At 39.7% G+C, this 19,734-nt stretch overlaps 2 protein-coding genes across 2 annotated transcripts in view; both read right to left on the reverse strand.

Moving 5' to 3' along the window:
• Positions 1–6,479, reverse strand: part of LOC308503404 (E3 ubiquitin-protein ligase TRIM22-like) — a 39,280-nt gene extending 32,801 nt beyond the window's left edge. Inside the window, exons 1-3 of the mRNA XM_081062706.1 lie at positions 6,363–6,479; positions 1,165–1,649; positions 528–623 (exon numbers count right to left, since the gene is read on the reverse strand). Coding sequence (XP_080918832.1) covers positions 528–623; positions 1,165–1,587 — 519 coding nt within the window. The 5' untranslated portion in view covers positions 1,588–1,649; positions 6,363–6,479. The remainder of the gene's footprint in view (positions 1–527; positions 624–1,164; positions 1,650–6,362) is intronic.
• Positions 6,480–13,534: 7,055 nt separating this feature from the next.
• Positions 13,535–19,734, reverse strand: part of LOC308503405 (uncharacterized protein) — a gene marked incomplete at its 5' end in the record, with an annotated part of 31,570 nt that continues 25,370 nt past the window's right edge. The window contains 4 exons of the mRNA XM_081062707.1: positions 13,535–16,508; positions 16,779–16,805; positions 17,104–17,204; positions 18,449–18,471. Of these exons, the coding sequence (XP_080918833.1) occupies positions 15,943–16,508; positions 16,779–16,805; positions 17,104–17,204; positions 18,449–18,471 (717 nt within the window). The 3' untranslated portion in view covers positions 13,535–15,942. The remainder of the gene's footprint in view (positions 16,509–16,778; positions 16,806–17,103; positions 17,205–18,448; positions 18,472–19,734) is intronic.

Here is a 19,734-nt window from a genome sequence, read left to right on the forward strand (position 1 = left end):
GACACGGGGGAGTGATTCTTAGGGAAGCTGACTTTTCCTAGTATTTTCTCTTCATCACGTTCCAAAATAATAGCCTCAAGTCCATAATCGAGGCCAACTCTCAGCCAAAATGGGACAGCTGGGTGTGGCTCAGCTTTAACACAGCTGTCCAGGACAGAAGTGCCTTCCTGAATTACTCCTGACTGCTGCCCTGACCCTCTGCCTAACATTAAACACTACACACAGAACCATGAGCCACTGGTTTCCCCTGGAAGAGTTAAAGACTGAAAATCGTAACAGGAATGGAACACAGAATTCACAAGCTATCCACACCAGAGTGTCTCTATGAGAATACTTCCATGCAAATATATATGTTCATTAGTGACGTGTTTAAAATACAGCCCCCTCCCCTATCAGAAGAGGACCAATTAAATGACATTTGGACACATCAACTGTCGGGAACAAAAAGAAGAGGAGCTCCTTCTGACCAGCACCCTAGCTCTTGCCCAGATTGTTCTCGATCTCCCTCAAGAAGCGTCTCCTCCTACCTTCCAGGAAGCTCCCTCTTTTCTGATGCAACTGTTATACATCTCAGCTTTCTTCTGCTCCCTCTTCAGCCTCTCCAGAATTGCCTCGAGCTTCTCCTGTGAGAGAGGAATCACACCGGAGTCAAGCCATGGGCTTTCTCAGCATAGGAACAGAGATTGATGGAGAAGAAATCAGGCTGGTCCTTGAAGAGACTAGTTTACAGACACTGAGATAAAAAATTGGAAGAAATCCTGAGGTGGTGAATGTGTTCTTTAAGACTCAGGTAACAGAACCATCTCCTCTTAGGAGAAGTCGAATTCTCTTTTGTCCTACCAGAAACCTGATCCTGCAGCAAGGAAATCCACCCCACTCCCCAGTTACCCCTGTTCACAGGGGAAATGACAGCGCTGCTTGGGCACCAAACCTCCACTTACTAACACAAGGTACAAAAATATCAACTTCTGGTTAAGTCTGTTCTGTAGGCTTCTCCTTTTGTGAGTGGGTGGAATGCACAGAAATGGTCCTCAGGCCTTAAAAGTGAGCATAGGGAGAAAAGTGATCACAGAACTCAAGTCTATGGTGACAAGATATTTAGAACCAAATACAAAGTGGAGATTTCCCAGCCTGCCCTGTCTTTCTTCCATGCAGTTCTCTTACCTGGTACTTCTGGGCAACCTCCTCTATGAGGAATGTGTGGTGACCACGGTGCTCCCGAGACCGCTCGCAAAGCCAGCAAATGACCTTCCCATCTTCCTTACAGAAGAGCTGGAGTTTCTCTCCATGGCGCACACAGAGATCTCTCTTCTGCCCCTCCTCTGGGTTCACCTTGACCTCCCTGAGCCTCTCCACTATGTTGGCTACAAACCGATTAGGTTGCAGGTCACCAGGGTGGTAGGAGAATCTGCACACTGGGCAGAGGCTCTCTCCTTTTTGGGCGATCACAGGCCCCTTGTTGTTTGCAGTGATGCAAGCTTTGCAGAAGCTGTGGCCACAGTCCAGGCTCAGGGGTTCTGTCAGAAGCTCCAGGCAGATGGGGCAGGTCAGCTCCTCCTGTATGTGCAGCAAGATTCTTGAAGCCATCACAGTTGCTCCCCTGCTCCTACCTGTCCCGATTCTGAGGCTCCACTTGCTCAACTCCCTGCCTGATAGGAAAGATTAAAAGGGGGAAGAGTAAGAAAGGAAGGAATAAAATGATACTAACTGTGTAGAAATGAAGGATGGCCCAAGAACAAATTGTTTTTTTTTCAGACTTAATACATATTTTACATTCATTTATTCATTCATCTATTCACTTATTCAACAAATAATATTGAGTGTCTACACTCTGGTATCCAGTAGGGTAGCCACTACACACAAGTGGCTATTTTAAATTAATTAAAATTGAATAAAACAAAGAATTCTTCACATGCCCTAGTCACATTTTAAGTGCTCACAGGCCATACGTAAACTAGTACAGACCTTCCTTAACGAGTTTCAGTTCTGCCAAGAACAAGTTCTGAAGGACAACAATGAAAAGGTAGAGAAAAAGGAAAGGACTTTTCACAAAAATTTTAAATACTTTACTTTTAGTTCATATGACATGACAGATTTCATTTTTATCTGTGCAATGGTTATTTCCCTTTACTTTTACTGAACAAAAGGATGACCTGAGGCCTTTTCTACTAAGATCTGTGTTTCACCCACCATGGCTCCTGCTTTTTCTTTCCCATGCCCGAAACACACCTTCAATGTTAAAAGCACCTATGTATCTGGGCTTTCATACCTACTCTTCTGTCTGCATGCAATGCTTCCTCTGCTCTCAGTAGGATTCAATCTTATTCTTTAGGAAATTCTCTCCTTAAATGTTCTCTTACCAGAAAGACCTCTTCTGACTTGCTTATAACCATTGCCATTCCTTGCTATATGTTTGAAATGATTTTCCTTATTATCATGACATAATATATGACAATGTGTTTGTGTACATGTCAAGGGAAAACCCTTTATCAGATGTGAACATAGAAATAGTGAGTGACTTACACAGGTAACATATCTTCAATAGACATAGTTGGGATGAACCTAATGTATTCTATACTCAGGGTCCACCTTCACAGGTCTGTACCTACCCCACTGAGTTAACAACAAAAAGAGACATGACTTCATGGATCCTATTAACATCCAGAGCAATGAGGGATGTAAAAGTGAGGAGCTCCAGGCCAGGTAGGAGGTTCTGGGGATTCTTGTGTTTATAGATAGAGAAATTCACCTTGGCCAAGGCGGTAGGTAGGAGCTTGAATGTATGTATGTATGTCTGTGGGTTGGAGAGGGAGACAGTATAAATAAATTCAGAGGACCAACAAGTCACATATCTGAAAAATTGAAACACAGATGAAATGAATTATTAGTCTTGGGAAAGAAGTCTCAAAATATTAAGCAAGAACATTGAACTAATTTTTTAATGACAATGAATTACATGCTAGCCAGTGAACTGTATAAACAAGATATATAAACGCAAAGATGAGCTTAAACAGGGTTTAAACCACTATGACCCTGACATTGACCTGGAAAGTAACAGTAAATTAAATAATCAGACATATGTATATGAAAGAGCAGACGTGAAAAACACTGCTAGAGACATACATGCTGTTGCGAAATCCAATCATTGGGGGGCAGACAAAGTGTTATCCAATAATTCCATTTGAAAATATAAGGATTGAACTGAAAATTGAAAAAGATGAAGGGAATATGGCATAACGGAGAGGAAAAAATATATTCAGTAAAGGAAATGATCTGTTCATAGAAGATGTATAACCTTGTATGAGTTTATAAATGCCAGTGTTTCTGGTACGCAGTACACTGTTGGGTCTTTAGTATCACAAGAGCGTGCAGTGACCATGATATATGCTGCTTCCCAAATTAAGTAACATCAGGGACTCTTTCCCAAATTATTCATGAGTTCCCCTCAGGGAGGAGAAGAGGACATACCTAGCTCTGCCCTTGGGTTGTGAAAAATTGTTAGGTGGATCAAGTGTGGAATTGGAAAGATCAGTAGGGTGCATGCACAGTTGCCCAGAGGAGAGATGATGAGAGCTTTCAGAAAAGGTGTGAAGGAAATGGAGAGCAAGACATGAGCGTGAGATAAGAAGATGTAAAAAGAAAAGCTTGGCAGTTCGATTAGATACCTGGGAACAAAGGGTCAACATCAGGCCTGAGTTCTTTCTTCCTATAAAGGTAACACTGGCTTACTCTTCCAGTAAATTGGTTTTTTGTTTTTGTGTTCTGGGAAACATACTGAATTATAATTAAGTGGAAGGTCAGCTGCCTTGCAAGGCCACATTACTGATAGAAAAATGGCCTGATGTAAAGTGCATGTGCTCTAGGAAAACTTTATATAGACCTCAAACACCAGCTAGTAAGCAGAGGCCTCATTTTTCACACAGGGATTGTGACTCTTATAACCAAGGGTGTCTCTTTTAAGCCCTGGAAGTTGTACTTATGGGATTTCACCAGGCAATCGCCTTCTGTAGCTCTAAGTTCCTATAAGGTATGATAGTTTCACACATCCACTTAGCCTGGCTTCTTAAAAAGCTGAGATAACAAGGATACAGTACTACCTATAACACTGTGAAGACCATCACTGAATGCTCCCCTGAGGCAGCCATGTTGACACACTGTCCTGTATCTTTAGCTGAGCTAAGAGACCCTGGCAGTTTATGTCTTAAGGAGGTTGCATGGATAAGAATGACCATCCAAATGGGAAATGATGCTGCTGTCAGTCAGAGGGGATATCACAGAGCGGTAGCACAGTGATGCTCATTCCTCCACCTGAACTCAATATGGCCATGTGGCCACAGTCTAGGCTCCAGAGTTCTATCAGGAATACTAGGTAAATGGGACTATGAGGGGAACAAAGACAAGAAAGATCTCAGTAGATATTAATGTCCTGATGGTTACCAAAGTTTGATGGTAAAAGAAAGATCTCCAGTGTGAGACAATAAGTTTTCCCTTTGTTCTGTGCTAGGGAGGGAAAAGCTATAAAGGCTGTGCATGGAGATTAATTCAGACCTACTGACCATGTCCTCTGGTGCCATGTTCATCACACTTGAAGGAAACCTGATAAGGAAGGAGGCAGAAGGAGAATTGGAAATGTAATCCAGCTAATGGTCCAGATACTGAAAAGAGCCCAGAGGCCATATGCAGTTCGCCCCTGGCTGTAGAGACTCTGGCCCAGATCAGGCTCTGATGAACAGCAAGATAAGAGGTAGACATTTTATCAGGGGTAAATATTAAATGATGTCTAACCCTGTTTATGCCTCAAGCTGTACTCCAAACATGGGGCTGGGGCCTCCAATTATTTCTTATCCCATTTAGGATCCAACTAATGCTGAGATGTTTTAGGAGACTATATGGGAGGTAGGAGCACAGCAGGCATCCTGCCTTGGGGCTATGGAATTTATTTTCACAGGAGCTATAAACAGCTAAGGTCAAAGTTGCTGCCACATGACATAGGAGAGGAAATAGCCTAGAGCCCGTCACACTGGGAGGATGTCCCCACTCCTACCTAAGCTGCCCAGAAACCTTAGGGTTATAGGAAACGGAGGCTCCTCTCTTAGAGGGCTCATACACAGGACTTAAAGGACATCAAGAACTCCGTGCAAAAGCAGAAGTTTGAGAAGTGCCTACACCACTTATAGGAAATGGAGGCTCCTCTCTTAGAGGGCTCATACACAGGACTTAAAGGACATCAAGAACTCCGTGCAAAAGCAGAAGTTTGAGAAGTGCCTACACCACTTATGAAGGAGACCCATCTTCTGCAGGAGTGGAAGGAAGCATGTTGGACTTGTACTGGAAACAGATGTGGACAATGAAGGGGCCACATGTTAAACCTGACAAGCTCAGGAGACTGAAAATAACCACATAGGATGGTGTAAACAAAAAATTCCTAACTAAGGTGGGCTATGCCAGGAGTTCACATCCTTGGCCTGTAGCTTTTTGACAAAGGTCAATCTTTACCTTAAGTGAGCCTGTCTGTTTTCTTTTTGCATCTAAAATAACATGCCCTGGGAATGTCAGAGTAATTGCTTTTTCCGGATCTCCCAGGGGGCAGAAACCACCACAGAAGCAGGAAACTACAAAATCCCTCATTGTTATCTTGTTCCCCAAATACCATCTCTATGTGCTGTAAAATGCTATTAACTATTCTGTACCCTCCAATGTAAAAGAAATGTGTGTCTCTACATTTTGTTTTTTATCCAAACCCAGAGATTCCCTGCTTTGCTTTCTCTCACGCCCTTAACCTACAACCAATGGATCTCATGAATTTCTTCCTCTTTTGATTTTAATGTAGAAAGTTGCAAAATGGCCATTTTCCGGAGCATTTTCTCAATCCGTTGAGACTTTGCTTCCTGGAAATTGTCGTCAGTTTGGCTCAAATAAACTCTTATAGGCTTTCTCTTAGGCTGGATGTTTTTTCGTTGACACAGACATAGGGGGCTCCACAGTTGTTTCATCCCCTGCCTTGCCTGCTCCAGGCTGCCTGGCTCCATTGTTGCATCTGCTCTAACCTGCCAGCGCCGCTAAGGGCGCACCGCCCCCGAGCTGCAGCTGTGCCTCCAGAGCTGACAGGGCAGTGCCCGCGCTCCCAGGGCCAGCACCCATGCGCCACCATCGCGGCTCTACCGGAGCACGCCTGCCACCAGCGTCCCGCCACAGCCTTTGGGCCTGAGCAGCCCTCACAGCGGACTCCACTTAGCGCCTGGCCCTAGAGCCTGGGGTGGCGGGTGGTACACTTCCAGGCCCACGGTCTCAAACAACGGAAGACACAGTCTTGCCAAGCTATCACACCCCAGGCACTGCCCAGGGAGCACAGGAAAACTCACCTCCAATCTGCCAAGGAACAGCCCTATCTACTTGACCTGCAGCTCCAGCCTGAGGTGCAGACTCGGTCAGGATTCACTCCCCGAGCCAGGCACCTGATTGATCTCCACCCAGGAACCAGAGCAGCAGAGTGAAAACGAAAGCTAAATTCTTGGGGGAGGGGCAGGAAAGTAGAAACACAATGGACCAATGGGAGGCCTTCACATAGGGGCCCTGGGAAATTTCAAGGTTTTTGTGCCTGTGACAGCAGGGCCAGTGACTCCATTCTTAATCCTGTCTCAGTTCTGCTCTTGGAAGCTGTTCTCAAAGCTCTTCAATGTACACATGGTTTGGAGAACTAGGCTTACCCAAGCAGTGTAATTTCACACACATCCACCTGGTCTTTTTGCCTTAAAATGAGACGTCTTGAGGAAGGAATAATACCACAGTGGGGACCTACACCCAAGGTTCACCTGAGGCAGCAATACTGGTAGATGTCTTCTGTGCTTGTTCACCAGCTAAGGTACATTAGGTCATGTGAGAGGGGTTGGCTACCCAAATCTGAAATTACCTCAGGTACTGAGTCAAAGGAGCTATCACAGAGTGGTAGCACCTTGATGCTGACTCTCAGAACCTGTATTCAATATGACCAAAGTGACACTTCCTAAAGAGACTGCAAAGATGAAAATCCATGAAGTGTCATTTGTTGGGCAATGTCATCTAATACTATTTAACTAATATATAATCTCTATAGTCCTCACATAATACAAATGAAACGGAAAAGTAATTGTGATGGTTAATTTTATGTATCTCTTCAACTGGCCACAAGATGCCCAGATTAAACATAATTTCTGGGTGTATCTGTGAGTGTGTTGTTTCCAGGTGACATTAGCCTTTGAACTGTGGACTCAGTAAAACAGATTATCCTTCCCAATGTTTTAGGGCATCATGCAATCTCTTGAGGGCCTGCATCGAACAGAAGCAGAAGCAGAAAGAATGTTTTCTCTTTGCTCCTTGCCTGCCTACCTTAGATGAGATGTAGGTTTTCTCTTGCCCTTGGACTAGGATTTATACCATTGACTACCCAGGTTCTCAAGTTTTTAAACTTAGACTAAATTACACCACAATTTTCCTGGGACTCTAGGCAAGGTCTTGAACTATTCAATCTTCATAATCACATGAGCCAGTTCTTCATAATAAATCTCCTTCATATATATGAAGGGCATATATATATGTATATACATATATATGCATATATATACACATACATATCATATATATACATATACATACATACAAACACATGAGGTTGGACAATTTAGTTTGCGTATTCATCCTAGAAAAGGTGCTATATACCTCATTGCTGAATATCACTGCTGTCACCTTCAAAGTACTCCCCTTGAGATACTATGCACTGACACCAGTGTCTAGTCCACCCTTCAAAGCAATTTTGGAACTCATTTTCTGGAATGGCCTTCTGAGCTGTTGTTGTATGACCCTTGATGTCCTGAATGTCAGCAAAATGTCTTCCTTATAATATTTCCTTTATTTTCGGGTAAAGAAAGAAGTCATTGGGGGCCAGATCAGGTGAGTAGGGAGGGTGTTCCAATACAGTTATTTGTTTACTGGCTAAAAACTCCCTCCCAGACAATGCCCTGTGAGCTGGTACATTGTTGTGATGCAAGAGCCATGAATTGTTGGGGAAAAGTTCAGGTCATCTAACTTTTTCACGCAGCCTTTTCAGCACTTCCAAATAGTAAACTTGGTTAATTATTTGTCCAGTTGGTACAAATTCATAATGAATAATCCCTCTGATATCAAAAAAGTTTACCAACATCGTTGCAACAAGTTCATGAATGTAATTGTCAGACCTTGTGTGTGTGTGTGTGTGTATACATATATATATATATATATATATACATGTATATATTATATATAATATATACACTATATATTACATGTATATAAAATATTGAGTGTTTCGCTAGAGAACTGTAGCTAATACAGTATGAAAGAATTCTAAAATCCTGGGTTAAATGGCACAGCTGAACTGTGACAATGATAATGACTCAGGTGAACAGTGCCATTTCAAAAGATGTGTGTCTAAAAAGGATTGGGAGAGGTAAGGGTACAAGGAGAATGTTGTAAAAGTGATAATGCACAGTCAACATTAATCCAGTAAAATCCGGTCTGATAAGGAAAAGCTAGAGTAAAAGAAAGAGAGAGAGGTTTGAGTGTATGTACCCTCTGAGTGAGTCTACATACTGGGTTAGAGCTATGTGTTTAATAGGAGGAGAAGTGGTTAAATAATGAGGCCCCCACTTTAACTCACTTTTTTCATGGGTCTCAGAATCTTGATATCATGCCACTTAGGACATCTTTTCAGATTGTTAATACCAAGTTAGCATCTCATTTGGTTTTACTGAAAGTTGCAAAGATTCCCCTTATGGAAATTGTTACTATGTGCTCCTCCTGCTCCTGGTCTCTCAGACAAAATCAGTTTCTGGGTGGCAGAAAGAAGAGAAGATGGGCAAGGTTAGTGACTTTTCAGGAACTGCAAGAGATCCCAGAGTTTGAACTTGGAAATCTTGTAGGACTAGTAAACACAAGAGAAGCTACAGAGCAGGTCAGCTGTCACATCATTAAGGCTACCAAATCCAGAGAGGAGAGTGTGCTAGGAATTTATGTGAAGAGCCATGTCAAAGCCTATTATACTTATACTATTCAATCTTACATGTGTTAAATCATTAAGCTTCAAAGAACTCTGTGGCTTTCTTCTGTGTTCTTTCTCAAAATATCTCTTTCAGCCCTGAGCAGAACCAGACATAGCTTTCATCTTTGCTGGTATCTGCGCAGAACAGGCCCAGAAGCCTGAGCTGTGGCCCATGGAGACCACATAGACTCTTTCCCTAGGGCTTCTTTTGCCTGGAACTAGGATTACTCCTAGAGGTGAGAACTCAGGTCAGTATATCCTAAGTTAGGAAATGAAAATGCGTAAGTGGAAGGCAGTAAGGAAAGTGCAATGGGCAGCCTAGTATTATCACTAATACTACCATTAGTAATCTTCACACCAGCACCACCATGCATCCACAAATATAAGTTTCATGAAATCAGGAAGGGAGTTGTTCTATTTTGCTTATTTCTTTAGCTCTATTAGAAGGTATTGCATCTAAGGACTGATAAATAGATACACTGCGATAAATACAATTTTAACTGATTGAACATGTGGAGGATAAATCATGCTTCTATTATACTGTTCCTGCTGCAAATATAGTTGCTGTGTCACAAAATGAAATTTAGCTGTTTGTCTGGTGTTATTACCATATATGGTTCTCTTTTGCTAAATTATAACCAACAATTTTTCCTATCTCCTGTTTTCTTCCTAAGACTTCATCACATTGGTGTTCATTGTCTCCACTACCACATTTCAACGGCATTTTAAATTTTATTTTGCCCCAAGATGTTCTCAAATGGGAAAATGTTAAAAATCCATGGGCCAAAAGGAAAGCTATTTCATCAGGTTTCTCTCTAAGCAGGAGATAATAATGACTGGAGTGCAAATACTGAGCCCTAAGGAGGGTTCATTTTTTCCTGTCACCTAGAACATGATAACAAGGAATGTGGAGCGTGCCAACATGGTCAGCTCTGGTGTAAAATTCCGTGTAGTGAGAGGAGCGTGGCAGATTCAGGTTTCATATTGACTCAAGTTTTCAAGTTTCTTGGCAGGATCACGCGGTCTCAGTTTGAAATCGTATGCTTCATAAAAGAGTCCCAAGATATTGACCAAGGATGTGGGGTCAGTTTAGAGATTTAAAGCGAGAGCAGTAAAAGGGTACTGTAACTGTGGATGGATTGTAAAAGAAAAACGTATTGGACAGAGAAGGGTGTCTTGGATAAGGGCCTCATAACTTTTGAACATTGCAGTCAATACCCCTATGCGGTGCTTGTCACACAAGCACAGTCACACTCTGAACTCTTCAATACCCTCTACTTTCAATCATATAATATACCTAAAACTACATCTATTCTAAATATCTTTACATTAATCACCATATTTCATATGTTCATTGTCCTCTTCTGGATGTGTGTGGGACTACAAAAGAGTACAAGCACTCTCAACAAAATCTAGTAATTTGTATAACGAGAGATCGTAAAATCCAGTAATTCAATTTTGCAGCTAAGAAGATGCAAAGAAAGCAAAAGTTAGTTTCTATTTCTACTAATGAAGATATTCATTTCAATAAAACAGCACATTTAATCGATAGATCAATATTATAAACATTGCACAAATGTGTCAGAGAGAAAGAAAGGAAAGTAGGCAGGAAGGCAGGAAGGCAGGAAGGAAGGCAGGAAGGCAGGAAGGCAGGAAGGCAGGAAGGAAGGAAGGAAGGAAGGAAGGAAGGAAGGAAGGAAGGAAGGAAGGAAGGAAACTAAACGTGAAGGACCTAGAGAGTGACAAAAGCAGTCAGAATCTACTGTGTAATAGATACTTGGAAGAAGGAAACACTATTGGGGATGGGTCCCAGTTTTGTGATTTTATTTGAAGAAACACCTCAGTCAACTGTGTGTGGACAGTTATAACTCAGCAACATTCAGACTTACTCACTTGAAGAACAAGAATAATGTAGAGCTACCACAGCGGCTAAAAAGCGGTAAGAGATTATCTTTAAAAGAGATATCCAGAGGAAGAAATCTCCAATTGTTCATAAAATGTCTGATCAAATCTCTGAACTACAAATGTTTGATACAGATGACGAGCAGTCTAAATAGGGCTAATGGAGCTAATCACAAATCCCAGCTCCTGTAAAATGCAGGGGAGCATATAGAACTTGAGTTCAACCAACTTAATTGTGTGAAAAAACAAAACAAAATACAATGATATTCTTCAGAGAAATAAACAGAATCTCTACATATATTCACAATTCCCCAGGGGGAATTTTAGATACAATCTAAAATTATTCAACGTATGAAAAAAGTAGAAAATATGACCCTGTTCAGGAGAAAGGGAAGTCAATGGAGACCAACTGTGAAATAATCCAGATGTTGTATTTAATATACAAGGACTTCACAGAAGCTATTATATCTAAGGTGAAAGATGCAAAAGAAAATATGCTTATATAATGACCAAATAGGAAATGTCAGAAAATACATAGAAATATTTTTCTTTTCAATTGAAATACTAAAACTAAAAACCACAATCACTCAAGAAATAAATCGAAGTTTTTCTTAAGAGAAATTCAGGATCACAAAAGAAAGATGATGTGAAATGAAAAGTAGATTCATAAAAATTAACAAATATAAAAACAATGAACAGTTCCTCAATCATCTGTAAAAATTATAAAGGAAATAGCATAAGCTTATACCACAGAAAAACTACTACAAACACAACAATAATAGAACTATAAAGGAGTTGATTGAAACAAGAAACAAAAGGGTAAAAATCGCATGGTGGTTTCAATACATGCAGAAAAGCATTATAACAAAATATAGTACCTGTTCATGATAATAATAAATTAGGGATATCAATCTCATGAAAAGGAAAAAAGGAAGAACTTAGAGTTAGCATCATATTTCGTGAATAATTAGAAAATTAAATTTAAACATTCTTTTAAAATAATGTAAAAACAAATTACCCTGTGGAGATCAACAATGTCTCACTTTCCATCCCTGGGTGATCATCTATCATCCCTGGGTGATAGATGAGTCACCAGGACTGGGAGGGTTTGTAGCACTGGGAGGTATGGTACAGTTGCTCTATGTGTCGTACAAAAAATTAACCTAAGATTGGACAATATGGAGAGATTAGGAATCAGGATTAATAAATCCACCATCAAAAATCTTGGGCAAAGTGGATGATCATTGCAATCTGATATCCTTAAGAGCAGATCATGTGTCTCTATCCCAACTGGGATCTCAGGTCCCCAAAATTTAGAACTTCCGGTCACCATTAGTGAGAGCTCTAAGTACCAGTGTCTGCTCAATTTCCATGGACCAACCTACAGGATGAAGCTTGTTTATTCCTCAAATTCTGCTGATCCTCTCCCCTCAAATTTCTATCGTGGATATCCATCTCACAAATTAATGGCCCAGCACTATCCTAAAGGTCCCAAACATATAGGATGGAGTATTTGTTACTATGATGTTCAGAGGTGAGAGGGGAAAACTTGCACCATGAGAAAACCCACACTTGATGCTCAATTAACTTTTATTAGGAGTCCAGAATCCCTTCTGAGGGCATTTTCTGAGGAGCAGCAATGCAAGTGGAAGCTACTTACAGGCTTCATACTCTTGTGAAGAGAGGGCTTTATTTGGGGGAAGAGGCTGCTGTATTTTGTTTAAAGATGTCTCAGTGTGAAGAACTTTCTCCTTTGTGTTTGCTAACTCAAGTACTTTTTCTGTAATTTGTTTCACATTCTGAACTGGAGACTTGAAATTCCAGGGAACAAAAACCCATGGATATCCTTGGAGAGTACCTGTTGTATAATTCCATAGAATACAGGTTTTTCCTAATGACGTATGGCCTCAGCCATCACAGCAATAGGGTGACAGCAAAGCAGAAATCAAAGGGAATATGGATAAGAATCAGGTTCCCCCAGTATCTGAGAGTGGATCCCTCTCCTACCACAGGCCACCCAGAAATGGAGAATTGAAGAATTTCTTGTGAAGACAAGAATCCAGAGAAGACACTGTTTGGTCAAGTAGCCAAATATTTCTTTTTCTGTCAGCTTCTCAGCTCAGCAATAGTTTGGGAAAGAGTTGGAAACGAAAATGCCAGAAGGCATGGGGACAACACCATGTGCTGCAGGAACACTCACTGCTGCAGCATTCACCCTGCTGCCTCCCTGGAGGAAAACAGGCTTTACTCACTCCTGAGGACAACTGTAGCCTTCCAGCTCCCTGGAAAAAGAGAGGCTGACCAGGAAAAGGAAACACTGACTTACGCCAAACCTGAGGGAGCTCAGGTAGAACTCCTGACCCTGTCTCTATCACTGGAAGTCATAATGTGAATCAGCACCTGAAAAATGGAGATTTGTCTGGGCAAACAGAGAAAAGGCTTTCTAATGAAAGAGAATTACTGTGGAAATAGACAAGAACGTCAAATCAACTTTCATCTAGTATATTCACTTAGATTAAAGAGGCCATTCATTCCAGTACTTAAAATAAAAGACTAGGTAGCTATGAAGAAGATAAGACTTTCTTTTATAATAAATATTTATTATGTGCATAATAACAATATAGTTAACTATCAGCAGAATGTTGTACAGCATATCTATAGAACTTATTCATCTTGTATGCCTGAATTTTTACACCTGTTGAACTGCAACACCTTAAATATTTACAAGGTTGGATCTCATGGTAAGTGTTTTTACCACAATAAAAAAGAACAATTTAATTCATTGTAGACTATTAAATATCAAATTCAAAAAGAATGTTTAGAGAAATAAATAACAACCTAGAATTGCATACTCAGAAAATTATTTACCTATAAGATAAAATATATTTGAAGTTTAAAAAAAGCAAATACTTATTTTACAAAGATGAAATTTAAAAATGATCGGTGATTACTTAATAAACTTATGGTATTTCAAACCATAACAAAGGTATTCATATTTGAAGTACAAATATTTATTGTTAATATTCATTATTAAAAATCACAGTGAAAATTAATTAACACCAATCTGGATCAGTATTTAAGTGCTAGGAAATGAGGAAATTATTGCAAACATTTTGTTATTTAGTTCCCCCATATCACTATCAGGTAAGTTCTAGTGTGTTTATTTCTGATGAGAAACTGAATCCAATTACATTTCATTTAATAAAGGCCTGCAAGGAGCAACATCACAATAATGATATTCTATCTCATTTCAAAGTTCAGGCTCTTAACTCCCAATGTTCACCCTGTATGTTACCTTCAAGAGCTCCCTGATCATGAAAAAGCTCAACATGTTTCAAGCCAATACCACGAGCTGTTTCTATATCACTAATGGATACATGTATTGAACACATCAGTCTATATCTATTGACACCTAAGATTTTCCCATGATGCTCCTGGCTCCTTCTGTAGAAGGATGTAGATTACATCTTCTGGATTCTCCCTCCTAACCCACATCCTGGGGTATCTGGCTCTTATCTTTTTAGGAGGAATACACTGCAGAAAGGGCACCTGTGCTAGAGAAACACAGACCAAGTTCTAATCCTACCTCCTCCATTCATTAGCTGTGGGATATTGGAAACACTTCATAGGTTTATATATTTATTTATTTAACTACCCTGTAGGGATTTTTTCTTCTTATGGTATTTTTCAAGATTAATTGGGATAAACATTCTCTCTACATATTTATGCACATAATTTATATATTATACATATATACATTTGGTGTGTAAGTATGAGGTTTATATGTGCATATGCATACCTTTCCCAGGCCAAGTACTTTCCTTCTCATTCCCCTGAGATAAGTTATTACCCCTTGATATCTTGATATGGGCTCTATGCAGTGATTGGCCCTAATTTATAATGTATGCTTCTTTAAGAAAAGTGTGTTCCTTTGCTATCCTGAGTAAGTCAAAACCTCATCATAATTTCAAACTGATTAGAAAAAAAATGTGTGAGATGGTATGTGTATATGGTGGAATACTCAAGGTAAAGGCTTGAATACCAAAAGGCTGTTCTTTTTAAGACATGGCTCCCTCTGCTGGACAGATTTTGAAACTCATATGTTGCAGTTTTCTAACCCTTCCTCCCCAAAAGGGCCTTTAAAGCAGTCCCAGCATCAGTTTAGAAAGTTCTATAAACAAGACTGAAACTGGAGTGGTCTTGACAGCAGTGCCTGGGAACTCAAAAAATGAGACTTCAGCAGAATCATTTACTGCTCCTCTCAAAGGCACGAATCTGCTGTATAGGACACTGACACAGCTTATACTTTTCAGTAATCACGAAAGCAAATATTTATTATATTGTGCAGGACACTTAAGAAGGTACTTTACGTTGAATGACAGTTGTACACAATGATTTTAAGAGTTAGGTACAGTTTTAAAGCTCAATTTCTATTTTGGGAAAAAGGAACTCAGAATTTATTCATCATTAACACAGCTTATAAGAGAGGATTTGAACTCAAACACTCTGAACACAGAATTTTCACTCTGGGTACATATATTATTTTTGTTTTTCTTTTCTTGACTCTCTAATGAACATTCTGTATCTTGGGCAAAAACAGACGTACACTCAAAGACTCCTTAGTTGTTGATGGTGGGTAGGATTATTATAAACTGTCTTAGGATCAAGGATGGTGGAAGACAGGTTTTACCACGTCTCATCAAGTCAGTGATAAAGGAAAGTATGGATAAATGGACGGGCACAGATGCTACCATACCAATACAGCTCTGTCTTTAGGAGGGACTCTGATGTCTTTCTTTGAGAAAACAAAAATGGGTAAATAAGGTCCTCTCCTAACTCAAACCAGAAACTGTACGTCCCAAGTATGAGTAAAAGTTCTAAAGGGAGACAGCAAGGTAGAGATGCTAAGAATGGTACAGATGAGCTCAGGTGCAGGAGATGACACTTAGGATAAGAGGCTCTACAACCGGGTGAGGGCCTGAGAAGGTTCAGGAGTTTGGCTGGCACAGAGTCATGGGAGCTGGACAGTTCCAAGGATTGAAATATGGATAGGCATCCTGAGAAAAGCGACATTTAGAGAACTTGTAGATGAGTGACCCGTGGTTTGTGACATTAAAAAATGAGACAGTGCCTGCTTCATAGTCTAGGAAAACCCCAACACGACAGGGAGGAACAGCCATGGAAAGAGTCAAGACCTTGGGATCAGAGGTGGAAGAGTCCTCAAAGGCATTGTACTCAGATTCATTCTGTAATCCTACAACCCAGTAGCCATTTTCAGGTCTGAATCTGGAGTAAACTGTTTGATGATTTATGCCTCGTCTAACACCAATCTTTGTATTATGGGAACGTCTTCTACAGTATACCCCCAGGATCCAGGCAGTCTTCTTGGACACATCTATTTCCCAATAGTGTTTCCCTGAGGAGAAATATTCAGAGCCCAAAGTACCATAATTATAATACTTTACAGGCCAAATTGGCATAGACGCCAACTGTCTCTGATCCTCTGAAAGGACAAGATTTAGATTTAGGTTGAATGGATTCAATGTGATGTCCACTGCAGAGAAAAAAAATAATATATATATATTAGGTGACAGGTATGGTGTAGGTTTATCTGGTGACATGAAAACAAATCTTGGAAAGTTACTAGGCGGAGCTTGTATTGACGGATTGGGGAAGTGGTGTAAAACACTGGCGAAATATATTGTACATATGCATTGGGAGGTGAGGAGAACGCATGGGGCTAAGACCATGAGATCTCACAGAAACCACAAACTTCTGAAAGGGGATCAGAACACAATGATTTGATGACCAAGTCACTTCTTACCCCAGTAGCACTGGACATGTGTTAGCTCTGAAATGATAAAAAGATTCAATAATGTTGATTAGAAGCAAATGATTAAACATCGATAGCTATCTCTTCTCTAGAGTAGGGAGGGGGAAGAAGATTGCTGTGAGGCTAGTAACTGGTGAATGAGAGGAAAAACCAGATATCTAGCCATTCTACCTTATATATAACCATCTTTAGCAATATCCCTTCTTCTCTGAACACCCTCCCTTCTATCCTCACTTTGAAACTACACCAGCTCCCCAGGTTAGTCTCTGACACAAAAAAAATCTGACATCCACACTCCTGCCCTGGCTTTCCTCACGTTTAAACATGTGCAGCATTCCACTCAGATCTGGAGCACGGAACCCACTCTTCAGTTTTGTGGAAACAGTTTTTGGCTTCTTCAGTGTCCAGGTGTCACTCCTAGGGATGACAAAAAATGTTGACCTCACATCTCTTATCTTGTGTCCCTCCAATACCACTGTCTTCCTCTCCTTCCATGCCATTAATACACTTGAACTTTTCTTCTCTGAGAAGCCTGAGGAGGAGAAAAGGGTGGTCCTGACACAGGAGCCAGAAGAGACGTGCTCATGTCTACCTTCCCAGTTACCCAGTGTGTGACCTTGGGAAAGTCTTCACCTCAAAGAAATAGTTTCTTCTTCTTCTAAAAATAAATAATTAACCCTTCCCTTAATACCTCACGGAAATAATATGAAATAATGTATAAGAAAAGCCTTTGCTACCTCTAAAAAAGGTATGTAATATTTGGAAAAGTCATCATAGTGAGTCTCCCAAAAAAGGGCCATACATGTGTATTCCCAGGCAGATCAGTAGTGAGGCTACAGATCTTGGCTGAGATGTGGGTTTTTTTTTTGTTTCTTTGTTTGTTTGTTTTGGAGAGCCTGTGAGCCTGTACCCTAGTCCAAAGCCTGAGCTCCAGTGTTGTAGAAATCTCAAATAACATTTGTGATTTCAGGTGTTCTGGGAAAAGTTAAAAGAACTTGGCAAAGGAGAAGTTGTCTACTGAACTGAAAAAGATTAGAATTTCATGTGTTTGTAAAGAATTTGAAGCTGGCAGATGGATTGGCAATTTCAGACATAATGGCTATACTTTCCCATGTAAACTTCTAAAGTGTGTGAACAGGGGGGATTAATTAATGGCACAAGGGTCAAAGCCACTAACCGCAAGGCTTGTTTGTTTTTGGAAATCTAAAGAGAACCTTGTATAATGGCCTGGTCTCCTCTATTCCTGCTTAAGCAAAGTAAATATAAAGGTGTTGCCCCATAACCTATTTTAGGGCTTGATGAGGCCCTCCATGTGATAAAGTCAAGCATATATGAAATACAGGAACCAGAGAAAAGACAGGGTGAATTAAAGGAGTGAAGTCACAAGAGACTGATGGTGAAGTCCCTTATCCCTCTTATCTTTACTGGCTCTAACTCTGTGAATTCCAACCACTGAATTCACTACCATAGAATCTGGTTCATTTTCAATAGATATGGAACACTTAAATTCTCATCTATGACCAGCAATTTAAAATAATACTACATCTAACTTTCCTTACTTTGGGAGATTTTTTTCATTCTGACTGACGACCAAATAACACTCATGACTACAAACCTTTCTTCAGAACACAAATGCACCACTCCTCGTCATTCATACTTACCATTTCATGATTCCACTCATGTCCTAGGAAGAAGAAAGAAAATATGAGTCAAGGAATATAAATAATAGAGTAGGATTAATAAAAGAAAAAAATAGAAAAACAATAAAGAATACCAGAGAAATCAAAAGCGAATTATTTGAAAATATCAACAAAATTGACAAAACTTTAGATGCTTCAAGGGAAAAAAAAGAGGAGGTAAATTACTAAAATAAGCAAAAAAAGAGGAGCCCTTACTAGTCCCTACAGAAATTAAAAGATTATAAAGGCTAGGGAATATATTGTATGCCAATAAATTAGATAACCTAGATTACATGGACAAATTCCTAGAAACACAGAAACTACCAAGACTGATTCAAGAAGAAATAGAAAATCTGAACAGACCCAAAACATGTGGAGTTTGCATTGAAAATCAAAGAAAAGTCCAGCCCCAGATGGCTTTACTGGGGAATTCTACTAAAAGTTTAAAGAAGAAATAATACAAATAATTCAAAAGTTCTTCCAAAAAAAATAGAAGAGGTGAGAACACTTCTCAACTCATTCTAATATGAGGCCAGTACTATTCTGATATTAAAACCAGACAAAGACATCACAAGGAAAGCAAACTACAGGCCAATGTCCCTTGTGAATATAGACACACATTTTTTTCAACAAAAGAGCAGAAGACTGAATCCAGCAAAATATAAAAGATTGCATACCATAGTCAAGTCGTTTTTATTCCAGACATGCAAGGTTGGTTTAACAAGAAAAGCAATCAATATAAACCATCATATTAATAGAAAACAAGATTTAAAAACTACAGGATGATTTTAACAGGCAGAAAAAAAAAGTTATTTGAAAAAATCCAACATCTTTTCACGATAAAAACAAAACAGTAATAATTACAACAAACTAGGAATAGAAGGGAACTTCCTCGGCCTGATAAATATATCTACAGAAAACTCACAGTGAACATCATACTTAATAGTGAAAAATTGAATGCTTTTCCCCTAACATCAGGAATAACATAAGAATGTCTGCTGCCACAACTTGTAATCAATATGGTACTAGAGGTTCTAGACAAGGCAATTAGGCAAGAAAAAGAAATAAAAAGCATCTATATTGGAAAAAAAGTGAAACTATGTCTATTTGCAGACTACATTATGTTATACGAGAAACCTCTTCTACTTTTTAAATTTTAGCTCACATGCAGATGCTGTTGATTCCAAATTTTACATATCTAATCATTGTCTACTGTTTTTAATCATCTATCCAGTATAACACATTCCATAATGAAGAAAAAACATAGC

Source organism: Rhinolophus hipposideros (genome assembly GCF_964194185.1).
Source record: "Rhinolophus hipposideros genome assembly, chromosome: 10".
Lineage (NCBI taxonomy): Eukaryota > Metazoa > Chordata > Mammalia > Chiroptera > Rhinolophidae > Rhinolophus > Rhinolophus hipposideros.